At 52.4% G+C, this 12814-nt stretch overlaps 1 protein-coding gene across 6 annotated transcripts in view; it reads left to right on the top strand.

Moving 5' to 3' along the window:
* The window catches only part of SGSM2 (small G protein signaling modulator 2), a 34668-nt gene that overhangs the window by 8441 nt on the left and 13413 nt on the right, over nt 1–12814 (top strand). For all 6 annotated transcript variants that reach the window (XR_002811652.2, XR_011423412.1, XM_023653224.2 and 3 more), the window contains exons 3-11: nt 8283–8445; nt 8748–8909; nt 9177–9244; nt 9335–9480; nt 9823–9957; nt 10474–10598; nt 11004–11071; nt 11291–11451; nt 11614–11740. Coding sequence is in view for 4 of the 6 variants with exons in the window: in XM_023653224.2 (XP_023508992.1) it covers nt 8283–8445; nt 8748–8909; nt 9177–9244; nt 9335–9480; nt 9823–9957; nt 10474–10598; nt 11004–11071; nt 11291–11451; nt 11614–11740 (1155 nt within the window). In the remaining 2 variants the exon portion in view is untranslated. The remainder of the gene's footprint in view (nt 1–8282; nt 8446–8747; nt 8910–9176; nt 9245–9334; nt 9481–9822; nt 9958–10473; nt 10599–11003; nt 11072–11290; nt 11452–11613; nt 11741–12814) is intronic.

Genomic DNA, 12814 nt, shown 5'->3' on the forward strand with positions numbered 1-12814 from the left:
GGTCAACTTGAGGGTTGCTTCAGGCTGAGGATGAGCTGTAATGGGAGATGGGGGTGGAGTCTGTGGATCTGGGAACAACATCAGGGCTTTATTAACCCGCTGTCTGTTGCTAAGCAGCTTTCATTAGCCAGGAAGGTCGCTGCAGTAAGCTCCTCTGGGGAATGGCAAGGAGATGCTAATGAGCTGGGAGAGAAGCAGGTGCTACGGAAGGATTGCATCCCACCTGGGATATTGCAGCCAGAGATATTTCAGCACATTTTGAGATTCAGACTCCAGGCAGTTTTTAGCCTATCTCTTTTCAGTGAAAGAGATTCCCTCTCTCTTCTTCCCACCCGCACTGAATGAACAGCTCATTCCCAGGACATCTGGCTTCTCCCTTCCATCCGGAAATGACTGAGTAGAAAGGAAGGCCCTCTGGGGAACTGGCTCCCCTCGGCCTGTCTTGGGGCATGGCTGAGGCCATGTGGTAGTGGTCTATAGCTGTGACTTTGGGGTTTGACAAACCTGGGTTCACATACCTGTGACCATGGCCAGTTATTCAGCAACTCTGATCTGATCCTACCCCAGGTGGATGTAAGGATTAAAAGGGTGATGCAAGTAAAGCACAAAGCATGGAGCCAGGTATGCAGTAGGTACTCAATAAATGTTACTACCATCCTCACCACCAGTGATATTCTACTTTGTTCTTGAAAGTGATCTTACAATCTTCCCCATAAAGCCTCCTAGAACCTCCTCCAGGATTCCATCCGGGAATCCTTGTTTCTGGGAATTTAGGGTATCTGGACTATCAGAGAAATTTGTACTCCAGGAACTCAGGGAATTTGTTAATATTAAGAAATTATTATTAACTTTTTAGGTGCAATAAAGGCATTATGTATGTGTTTTTAAAAGAGTCATCTTTTAGAGATACGTATTGGAATATTCATAGATAAAAGCATATAATGTCTAAAATTTGCTTCAGAATAATCTAGGCATAAGGGAAAAAGTAGTTGGAGGTGGTATAACTGAAACAAGATTGGTCATGACTCGATCACTGCTTAAGTTGGGTGATGGGTTCATGGGGGTTCATTATATGATCTTCTTTACTTTTGTATATATTTGGAATTTTCCATAATGAAATGGTGTTTAAAACAAAAAGAAGGAAGAGGGGGAGGAGAGGGTGGGAGGAGGAGGAGATAGAGACAGTGAGTACACGCAACTTTCTTGAAAAATTTTTCATAAAGGGGAGCAGCTCAGTGGTTCAATACCTAAATGAGAATGTAGGGCCAAGGGAGGAGGTGGTGGTGGTGTTTTTTTAAGCTAGAGAAATTACAGAATGTTTACGTACAAATGGAAAGTATCTAATATGGAAAAATTAAAGATATAGGAAAGAGAAGGGATGTTTGCTAGAGCGATGTCCTGGGGAGGTGAAAGGGGCTGAAATCCAGTGTGCAGGTAGAAGGGGTGGCCTTAGACAAGAGCACAGCCAGATCATCTGTGGGTGCAGGAGGGAAGGCAGGGCATGGGCATCAGGTGCAGGGAGGAAGGGCACCAACATTCACAATCACTTCAGTGTGCTAGGCAGTATCCAAGGAGCCTTTTGCACCTCTGCATACGCTGTTTTAGTCAGTCAGCACTCATTCAAGTGGGACCTGTTCTCTTGCCTAATTGCAGCTGAAGCTCAGAGAGATTTAGTGGTTTGCACAAAACCAAATAGCTAGTAAAGAAAGGAGCCGGGGTTTGAACCCACATCTGTCTTGCTCCAAAGCTTGCACTGCCCAGGGATGAGTCTACCCATGAGGACTACCTAGGAGTGGAGCCTGGAGGTGTGAGGCATCGAGAAGGAGTTGGCCTTCATGGAGACAGCTCAGGTCACCGAACAGTAGACTCATGGTGTCCAGAGATACTCTGGGGGAGAGTAGGTCCCTTGCCAAGCTGGGTGAGGCTGGCACTGGCCTGGTTCCCTGGGATGCCACTGAGTGCTGTGCATATAGACCCTGCCCTGCACTCCCAGCGGGCAAGGAAGGTGGGTATGTATGGTATGAATTTCATTTCCCTCACCTCCTTGGTTCTGGAATATCAGGGCAGTACTTTCTTGTTTTAGGATATTGAACAAGGCTTCGTGCCCTCCCAAAACTGAAGCAAACAGCCAGCATAACCAGTGCCGGCTAAGAGAAAATGTACCCTAGTTACCATAGAAATGCTTGTTCCAAGTGGAGGCAGCCGGTACAAATCCCCGGTTGGAAATAGCCGGAGGGAAGTGGGGAGGAGAGAGGCGGATGATGCCTGGCCTTGCCTCTTTGCTCATCCCACTTCTTCCGCTACAGATGAAACATTGACTTCCTCCATTAGCAGTTGGAGGGAGTTCCTGCTTAAAAAGAGGCTTGGGGCCAGCCCAGTGGCCCAGTGGTTAAGTTCTCACCTTCCACGTCGGTGGCCCGGGGTTTGCTGGTTTGGATCCTGTGCACAGACCTACGCACCGCTTGTCAAGTCATGCTGTGGTAGGCGTCCCACATATAAAGTAGAGGAAGATGGGCATGGATGTTAGCTCAGGGCCAGTCTTCCTCAGCAAAAAAGAGGAGGATTGGTGGCAGATGTTAGCTCAGGGCTAATCTTCCTTTAAAAAAAAAGAGGCTGCCCATCCTGCCCATCCTATCCATTTATCTCCAGGGTGGCCGTTCCTCTCCTGGCAGTCTTGGTTCTACCATCCAAGGCATTTGGCCTGTAAAAATTCTGCTCTGAGTAGTGTCCCTAAAATTCCAGGAGCAAAAAGGGGCTCCATATGTGACTGGCTGCTCCACCCAGCGCTTTCCTCACTTGGGTTCTGTTTGACAACTACAATTCAACTCCCCCATTGCACAGATGGCAGCTGGCCGAGGTGGGGGAGCAGGGGACGCTTGCCACACCTGCTCCTCCCATTCCCAACCCCTCCTGGCTCAGAGCCGTGGGCCTAGCCTTCACGTCAGGCTGGGCTTACTCTGGATGCTGTGTCCTTATATGAACCAAACTGGCCTAGTTCTCTGAAAGCCATTCAGTGCATCCACCTATTACCAGGCTGACCGGAGGCTGGTCTTGTCCAGGCCCCTTGGCTGCTGAGCATAGCTTTAAACGTAGATATGCACCTGAGAGCCAGGGTTGTTTCTGAGGCCCTCTGGGCTGATTGAGGACCCTTCTCAACCACTGCTGCATGTCCTGGGCAGCCATGGCTTTAGTCCATTCTTGTGGGCTCCTGAGGTACCTAAGCCTGTCCCAGTCCACTGAATTGTTTTTCTGGTCCCTGCCCAGCTCAGTCACCTGTGGCTGCCCTAGGCAGAGCCCAGGTGCTCCTATGGAGGCGGGGAAGCAAGCCGATTGAGAGACCCTATTTGCTGAGGGAGCTGGTGAAGGAGTGGGTGCCCATGGACAGACTCAGTTTTTCTGAGTTTTGTGAGTTTTGATTCACGTCCAGGTTGGAGAGAGTCTCTGGCATCGTCTCATGATGGAATAGTGGTTTCTGGGTTACGTGGTCACCTACTTTTTTTCCTTTGGAGTAAGATTAGCCCTGAGGTAACATCCACTGCCAATCCTCCTCTTTTTGCTGAGGAAGACTGGCCCTGAGCTAACATCCTTTCTCATCTTCCTCTACTTTATATGTGGGACACCGCCACAGCATGGCTTGATAAGTGGTGCGTAAGTCCATGCCTGGGATCTGATCCGGCAAAGCCTGGGCTACTGAAGCAGAACATGCAAACTTAACCACTACACCACCAGCCAGCCCCAGGGTCACCTACTTAAGTAATACAAGTATTATTTTGAATTGGTAATATATTTGCCTAGTTCAAAAATCAAAACTATACAAAAGATATACAGTGAGAAGTCTCACTCCTTTCCCTGCCCCCACTCACCCACCCCCCCCTCCACTTAATAATTCCCACACAGGTAACCACTAACACTTTTGTTTCTTGTATATCCTTCCAGAGTCTTTTTATACTAATAAAAAACATTGTATTTGTTTATCCCACCCTTTTTGTAATCAAAAGGTATTATGCAGTCATACCATTCTGCATCTTGCTTTTGGAGACCTTTCCACTGTGAGTTCCTAGAGCATCCTCATACTTGTTCAGAGTTGCCTAATATTCTACTGTATGAATGTACCTTTTCTACTTAACCTGTCCGCTATTGATGGACAGGTGGATAGTTTCCAGTCTTTTGCTGTTATAATGATGTAACCCTGCAGTTATATCTGTAGGCTAGATTCTCAGAAGAGGGGTTCCTGGTTCAGAGGTTATTTGCAATGTTGATAGATAGTGCCACATTGCCTCCATGAGACTATACCAGTCAGCTCTCCCTCCAGCAAGGTCTGAGAAGATTCAGTAACTTCCCAAGTCCCTTCCATCGCTAACTTGCTGATGTCTTCTCCATTCTAAATTGGACTCCTTGGAATGGTTAAATCAGTATGGAAGGGGTTTGTGGGAGGAGGTCCTTTCACATTCCATTACCATTTGTGGTTTCCAGCCCATTTAGCGTTTGTTAAGTCCGATAACTTAATAGACTTTAGGGGCGTGTCAGAGGCTGGTGAGGGAGAATCCCAGGGCTGGTCTGGGCCTGTACTTCCCAGCTTTTCCCAGGAAAGATGGTGCCAGGCCTTTTAGGGGAGGGGGGATGTCCACAGTACGGTGCTAGAGTTAAATTGGTACTACTCCTGTCGGCTCAGAGTTGCAGTTTCCTGAGCCTTACTGTCAGTGGGATGGGATGACAGAGTACCCTGCGTTCATCTGGCACCATAACTCTGAAGGCCACCAGAAGAACAGGATAGGGAGTGAGGGGCTCATGTTTGTGGAGTCATGTCTCTGTTTCTCTGTTTCAATTCATTCACTCAAATGACCAAAAACATTGATTTCTATTACTTAGTATGCATCATTCCCATGTGAAATGAGCTGAAGGATGTCAGGGCTTTCTCATCCCTCTTCTGGTACATTCATAGTGGCAGCAGGTGGTGCTGGCACCCACTGGGACAGGGGTCCTAAGTCCTTCATGGCTGGGGGACCAAGGCCCATACACCTCAGTTAGGAGGCTGGGTTCAGCTAACTTGGTGCTTTAGCTGTGATAGGCATCAGCTGCCACAGCCCTTCCTCTTGGGGATGGGGTCAGGGTGGCCATCTGGGGCAGGAAGGGGAGTAAAGTCCTAGAGTCTCCTGCCTAGTCCCCTCGGCCTTCAGTCAGGAGACAAGGCCTCTGTCTGGACTTCTCCCTGGGGAAGGGTGCTTGACAGTCTGTGAGGGGCCCTTCTTGGGGAGCAAGGACAGCAGGAGAGCTGGACGTTGTTGCCGGTGGCTCTGCAACTGCGGTTCCAAGTGTTGTGGTCACTGTATATTGGAGGGCAGAGGGGAGAGCCTTTATGTTTGCATCTCAGAGTTTTGATCAGTGGGAATGTCTGTTTCTGTTCAACCCGAAAGTCTTAGAGCAGGGGTTCTTAAACATTTTGGGGTCAGGTGTCTCTTTTAGAAGCTAAGAGCCATAGATCCTCTATCCAGAAAAAAGCACTCACCTAAGCATGCTGGAGCACACCAACAATTTTGTATGCAGTTTTGGGGGTCCTTGGTGCCCCAGAATCCCATCAACAAATCCTCTTAGTATAGTAGTTCTCAATTATTATTAGTGTTGTTATTATTCTTATATTCTTATTTTGCCTACACACTGCACACAATAACATTTTTCATTGCATTTGCTGATTCTTTGTGGGGGACAGCCCTGTAGGAATGGGGAAGGACAAGTGTAGTTTGAACAATCACTAGCCAGGGAGCCCAGGGAACTGGGTTAAGAATATCTGGCCTAGAAGATCATTTACTTTGCTTGGAAAGTAGAGGGATGAGAGGGATCTCTCCTTCCCCAGGCATTACCTGACACCTTGCCTGGGTTTCACAGAAGGAACTTAGGGGCCATGAGCGGAGCAGGGGGGACTGGGTGTGCTGTTTGCGCTGCTCTCAATATTCCCTACTTGCGGTAATTGCTGAGGAATGCCTCCTCTCACCCTAGAGAACCCCGAGGCCTATGCTCAGGGCCTGCCTGGGAGGGTGAGTGAGGCCAAGTGGGATGGGAATGCCACTGCCTTCCATTCCCAGACTCCCCAGCCTGGCTGCGTTTGCAGTCGCCTGGGGAAGGTGGGAAGGCTAATGACTCATTATCCCAGCAATTAGTCACATCACGGAGGCACATGATTCCCTGCAGGACTGGCACCACCTGCTGCCATTCTAGCCGTGTTCAGTGCTGCCTCTCTCCTGCTCTGCTTGGAGAATGCAACCCCAAGAAATGAGGACCCCCTTCCTACACATGTGGACTTGTAGCTGCAGCACCCCTGGGACCAAGAGACTGGGACAAAAGGGTCTCTTGCCTGTACACCCCAGGGTCGTACAATGCCCCCATATGCCCCATACACACATGGTCCATATAGGTAGGTCTCTTTGAGTACACATGTGGACACAGACGTGTGAACACGCTGTGAAAGAAAGGCTGCATCTGGTAAAATAAAGTCCTCTGAGGCTTGAGCAGGGAAGAGCTCCAGCAGGAAGTTCCCGGGAGAGGGAGGGGTCCTGCGTTGTTTCCCCTCCCCTGCGAGCTCCCACTGAGCTGGCTGGCTTCCAGGTTGGCCTCAGGGACTCTCCAGCTTCCTGACTTCAGTACAAGAGAGCCAAACAAAACTTATGGGACAGCAGTGACTGGCTGTCAGTTACTAAAAATGAAGGCAAAAAACAGGTGAGAAACTGTTTCCAGTGATTATTTCCTAAGTCCAGGTTTCATATTTTAACTACATTAGTCACAATAAACTTGACGGGGCCTTGATTCCCATGTTTCTAAGAGAACAGCATTTCCATCTACCTCTGGGGCAGCCTGTGATCCTGTCTCCAATGTGTCCTCTCTTCTCCCTGCCAGGGAGAGGTCTTGCAAAAACCCAGCCCTTACAGGTTAGCTGTAGAACAGGATCTCAACAAAAAGGAGTAAGGAGCCAGGAACCGACATGGATCAAGTGCCCTACATGCCAGACCCTGGGGCCAGGGGTTTCCATCTTTCACCTCTTGTAATGTCACCCAGGTTTTCAGATCCTGGTCTCTAGCACAGTACTGTTTTCTTCTGTGTGAAAAGAGCGCTTGTGAAGTGAGGGAAACACCTCCTCCCACCTGTACCCCCCCAACATACCTGGGGGAGGTGAAAGGGGCTCTACCAGGGTTTAGGGCCGTGGATCCTAGTTCTGGCTCTGCCTCTATGTTTCTGTGATCAAATCCCTTCCCCTTTCTGAGCCTTTCCCTCCTCACTTGTAAAATAGTCAGCTTGGGGCCAGCCCCAGTGGCCTAGTGAAGTTTGGCACATTCTGCTTCGGCGGCCCAGGTTCGGTTCCTGGGCTCGGCATGCTCCACTTCAGAGGCCTGAGTTTGGTTCCCGGATGCAGACCTACACCACTCTGTTAGCAGCCATGCTGTGCTGGCAGCCTGCATACTAAAAAATAGAGGAAGATTGGCATGTATGTTAGCTCAGGGTGAATCCTCCTCAGCAAAAAAAAAAACAACAACAACAAAAAACAACCACCTTGGCCTCAATAATGGTGAAGCCCCTCCTTCCCGCACATATACACGCTAATAATTTTAGAGTCTATATAAGCCCAGGGCCACTCCCTCCCCTCGCCAAATAAGCCCTTCTTTCCTTCCTGTGGCATCTGTCTGCGGTAAGCATGATCCAGATAGAGTAAGCCTAGCCCCTACAACCATAAATGAATGGAGGGAAGCCCTCCCGGCATGGGAAATAGAGATCTCTCATTGTCGGCTGTTGGGCTCATCACTAGTTCAGGGGCCGCTGTTGGGCCTGATCTCTGCCGTGGCTTCATCAATATTTCAGCTCCTTCTCCAGAGCCCTGTTCCTTAGCAACCACATCATCCATGCTCTCCAGGAGGGCTACTGGGCTGTGTGCTCCCTGGCCCCCTGTCCTGTAGGTGCTGTCCATGTTTGTCCTCGTGGGCAGGGGTGGAGCCACCCATGCCAACTGGAACTGGCAGCTTTGGTCCTCACAACCCCAGGGGTGATGTCACATACGGGAGGCATGTACACACAGGCGAGGAAGAGGGACGGCGTGGCATGTCAAAGCCCCCACAGGAGAATTTTGGAAGGAGGTCAGGGTATCTCATGGGCCTGCCTAAGATGACCCCGCACCCCGTAGCCTAGCATGGGTCAGGGCTTGCCCTTGCCCCTCTGCTGTCCATAGGGATGAGGAAGAGGGGTGCTCTCCCTTTCCCCCTCTTGCCCAGGCTCAGGTGCTGGTTCCCTTTGTGGCCTAGGTGCTGTGGAGGTTTGCCTTCTGCATCAGCTGAGACGCCGTGCCGCTGGCTTCCTGCGCAGTGACAAGATGGCGGCCCTGTTCACCAAGGTGGGGAAGACGTGCCCAGTGGCTGGGGAGATTTGCCACAAGGTACAGGAGCTGCAGCAACAAGTAGAGGGCAGGTGAGCCCTGGGCTGGCTCTCCCTGCCCCCCGCTTTCCCCCTGTTCTTTTCACTTAGCATTTGCTACATCCCAGGCTGGCTTCCTGGGCCCGTTTCTTGCAGGGCCTCTTGGGTGAGGAACCAGCCTAAGAGTGGGAGTTGGTCTCTTTCAGGCACAAGGCCCTATCCCCCACCTTAAACCCCTATCCCAGTCAGTCCTCTGGGTTCTCACCTTGTGGCACCAAACCCCACTCCCAGTGCCACCAGTCTGGTGCTTACACCCTCACGCCCTTGCATTCCTGAAGCCCACCCCCTCTTTGTAGGAAGGCCTCAGGGGTCAGCCAAGAGGCCCTGCGAAGACAAGCCTCTGCCAGCGGGAAGGCCCCGGCCCTCAGCCCACAGGCCTTGAAACACGTGTGGGTACGCACAGCGCTCATTGAGAAAGTGCTGGACAGGGTTGTGCAGTACCTGGTGGAGAACTGCAGGTGAGTGCCCTCCCTGGGGCCCACCTCCTGAACAGTCCTTCAGCCCACCCCTCAGCATGCTGGGCTGTCCACGGCAGTCTATAGGTGTGTCCCATCTCCTTCTGTAGCCCTCTGAAAGCATGGACCACACCAGGCACCCCACAAAGCTCAGTCCTTATAGATTCATTTCTTCTTGGTGACTGACATGGATTTGGTCTTTGTGGGGATGTTCTCATATGGTGAGCTTGACCGCCCTGGAATGAGTCCCCTGTCTCTCTCCCCCTGCAGCAAGTACTATGAGAAGGAGGCGTTACTGGCAGACCCTGTGTTTGGCCCCATCTTGGCCTCTCTTCTAGGTGAGCCTGAGAGCCTGTGCTGGGCCAATGGGAGCGGAGGGGCAGGTGCTGAGGGGGCACCATACAAGCTCGCTGTCCCTGTCTCCACAGTGGGACCCTGTGCCTTGGAGTACACCAAGCTCAAGACAGCCGATCACTACTGGACGGATCCCTCTGCTGACGAGCTGGTCCAGAGGCACCGTATCCGGGGTCCCCCTAATCGCCAGGACTTCCCTGCAAAGCGCCCTGCCCTAGGAGTGGGTGTCCATCTCCCCAACCCTTGTGCTCATCCAGGATGCCCATGGGCCTGTAGGAAGGGGCAGCTGGCCTCTGTGCTCATTGCAGACATAGGCTGTTCTTTAGAGATGCCCCATGGTAGTGGCCACCCTAGGAGAGCCATTTCCCCACACTAGCACTTACATCAATGCCAGGAGCACACAGCTGGTCCATGTCTGGAGAGCACAGGGTGGCTGAGAACAAACGAGGGGCAGGATGGACCCCCAGGGTCAGCTAGAGAGGGTCTGCCTGGAATCCTAGGGTTCTTAACCCCCAAGGCTGATTTCCCAGGGCTAGGGGCTGAGCTGTGACTTGCTGCACAGATCCGGAAGCGTCACTCAAGTGGCAGCTCTGCAGAAGACAGATTGGCTGCCTGTGCCCGCGAGTATGTGGAGTCCCTACACCAGAACTCGAGGACGCGGCTGCTCTATGGCAAGAACAACGTGCTGGTGCAGCCGGTAGGAAAGCTTAATGCCCACCCCTTATCTCCCTCCTCTGAAGGCCCCAGGACTGGATCCTTCTGGCCGCATCTGTCTCTTTCCTCAGGGGCTTGACCAGACAGAAGGGGGAGAAGGGCCCTGCCCCCCACTTCACTGTTTCATACGCCTCATGCCTAGTCTTGAGCTGGCGGGAGCCAGGACTGGCATGTGCTCTGGCTGAGAACCAGGCGTCCAGGGGCAGAAAGGGCAGCCAGCAGGCAGGGTGAATGCCCAGCTTGGGTAAGCTGGAGCACCTGGCATCCAGGAGGCCAACAGGACACAGCCAGTGGCACCAGGCCAGCCAGGGAGAGATGCCCAGATCTGTGTGTGGCTCAGGTTCTCCCCTGCTTCTGCCTGACTCCCAGTCCAGGACCCTGTGACTGCCCTAGCTTGGCCTCCTCTGCTCCCACCTGGAGCTCTTTTTCCATCGGCCATCCCTGGGAGCCTCTCAGCTCCTCATCATCTCTTGTCTTCTGGCGTGTCTCCTCCCTGTAGAAGGAGGACATGGAGGCTGTCCCTGGCTACCTCTCCCTTCACCAGTCTGCAGAGAGCCTAACTCTGAAGTGGACCCCCAACCAGCTCATGAACGGGACTCTGGGGGACTCCGAGCTGGAAAAGAGGTGGGGGCTTTAGGACTTGCTCCCAGGAGCCAGGGAAGGGAGTGGGGACTTGCCCCCAAGCAGGGGGATGTAGAGACCCAGGCTGCTCCAGGAGGCAGGCTTCACTCTTTATCTGGATGCCAAGAATTACAGGGAGAGGCTGCCTGGAGAGATTCCCAAGCTCTCTAAAATCAAGCCAGGCCTGGTCATGAAGGGTTTACCTGAGCCAAGCTCTAGGCAGCTGAGACTGCCAGGCTCCGTGCCATGAAGACAGCATGGGGCCCAGAGGGACATGGCTGGCTGAGGTCACTTCTCAGCTATAATCATCCTATTTCAGGGTAGTTTCATGGGTCTTGGGGCCAGGAGATGAGGAAGGCGGGATGGCAGGTCTTGGAATACAGTGACACTGATCTGGTTTCTTTCTAGTGTTTACTGGGACTATGCCCTCGTTGTGCCCTTCAGTCAGATTGTCTGCATCCACTGCCACCAGCAAAGTGAGCCTCCCTTTCTTGGGCACAGGGATGAGGGGAAAGAGACTGTCTTCTCCCGGCTGCACATTGTACATGGACATCTCGTCCTCTTCACATTGTCCCCATGCTTCTTCAGCCCCACTGTTGTCCTACCCAGCCTGGGGGCCTGGCCAACTGGCCTCTGGTGATGGCCAAGAGGTCTCCGGGAGGCCCTGGCCTCACTCGCCCATGTTCACCCTACAGAGAGCGGCGGCACGCTTGTGCTGGTGAGCCAGGATGGCATCCAGAGGCCACCGCTGCACTTCCCACAGGGAGGACACCTGCTGTCCTTTCTGTCTTGCCTGGAGAATGGGCTTCTGCCTCGAGGACAGCTAGAGCCCCCGCTCTGGACCCAGCAGGGGAAGGTACCTCAGGGCTTGGGAGGCTCTGGATGAGGAGATGTGTGAGGTGGGTTCTCTGCCCACCTCTCTTCCTTTCCCCGCATGGAGTTCTTAGGAACAGCCTTGGGTGGGACCCTGGGTCAAACTCTGCTCTGGACAGGCTGCCCACCCACCCTCCCTCCACAGGGTAAGGTGTTCCCCAAGCTGCGGAAGCGCAGCAGCATGCGGTCCGTGGACATGGAGGAGATGGGCGTGGGGCGGGCCGCAGACTACGTGTTCCGGATCATTTACCCTGGCCACAGGCACGAGCACAGTGAGTATCTCAAACTTCATCATGGAGGAGGAGAGAAAGACGCTCAGGGAGGTGGGGGAGTGCAGCGTCACCCAGGAGGGGCAGCAGGCAGAGTCCACTGACCAGGCCAGGTCAAGACAAGAGGGTCCTTACTTAGCCCCTCAGCTGGACCTTTTACCCACAAGTCATCCCTCTGAAAAGTTGCCTTTCTTCTACCTAGCAGTCTTCCCCCTACCTCGTCACCCAAGAATCTTGGCTCGGCAGATCCAGGCATCACTGTATAATATTCTCTTAGGCATCCTTTCATGCACTGCCCCAGGAAAAAAAAAAAAAAGTGACAAGACTAGAAATAGAAGGTGGAGAACTCTCCATTTCTCCTCAGCCTGCCGCCTGACTTCCACAGGGCGGCCTGTGTGTGGGATCAATGCTTCTTTTCGGATGGTGCAAACTGTTCACTGACTGCACTAGAGCCAGACCCTTGTCAAACCGGCTAGTGATGAGAGGAGCTTTGGCTGGAGTAGGGGGTGCATCTGAAGAGGGTGAGACTTGGAGCTGCCCAGGGGGCTGAAAGGTGGTTTGGCTCTTATGGGTCCTGTCCTGCCTGGATGTACACTCCTGGGCCCGAGGGGGCCTGTCTGTAGGTATCTACCAACTCTAGACTTCCCTTTCTGGTCAGAATGCTGCTGCTCTCCATGGGTTTCTCTGGGCCAGACTCACTGATCTTCAGGATGAGGTCAGGGAATTTGCCAGTCCAGAGCATTTATTGCCAACCAGACCACCTGCTCCCTAAATTTCCTAACTTGTGCCAATAGGTTGTCAACAAGTCGTCTCCATATTAGCAGACACATTACTCAGACTGCAAACACACAGCCACAGCACAGTGGCGCTAACAGGCTTGGAGGGCACAAGACATGGGGATCTCCCTCCCCTCCCAGATTGCCTGACTAGGAGACATATCTTTTGCCAGAACGTGTTTGGAAACCTGGCATTTAATTGCTGGCTGCTGCTTTGCTTAGATTATTTGGTCTCCACTCCCCTCTTCAAGCCTTGGCATTTCCCAATTTTGGTTACTTTACTTTAAGGACCACACTACCC

The sequence above is a fragment of the Equus caballus genome, chromosome 11 (assembly GCF_041296265.1).
Source record: "Equus caballus isolate H_3958 breed thoroughbred chromosome 11, TB-T2T, whole genome shotgun sequence".
In the NCBI taxonomy this organism is placed as follows: domain Eukaryota; kingdom Metazoa; phylum Chordata; class Mammalia; order Perissodactyla; family Equidae; genus Equus; species Equus caballus.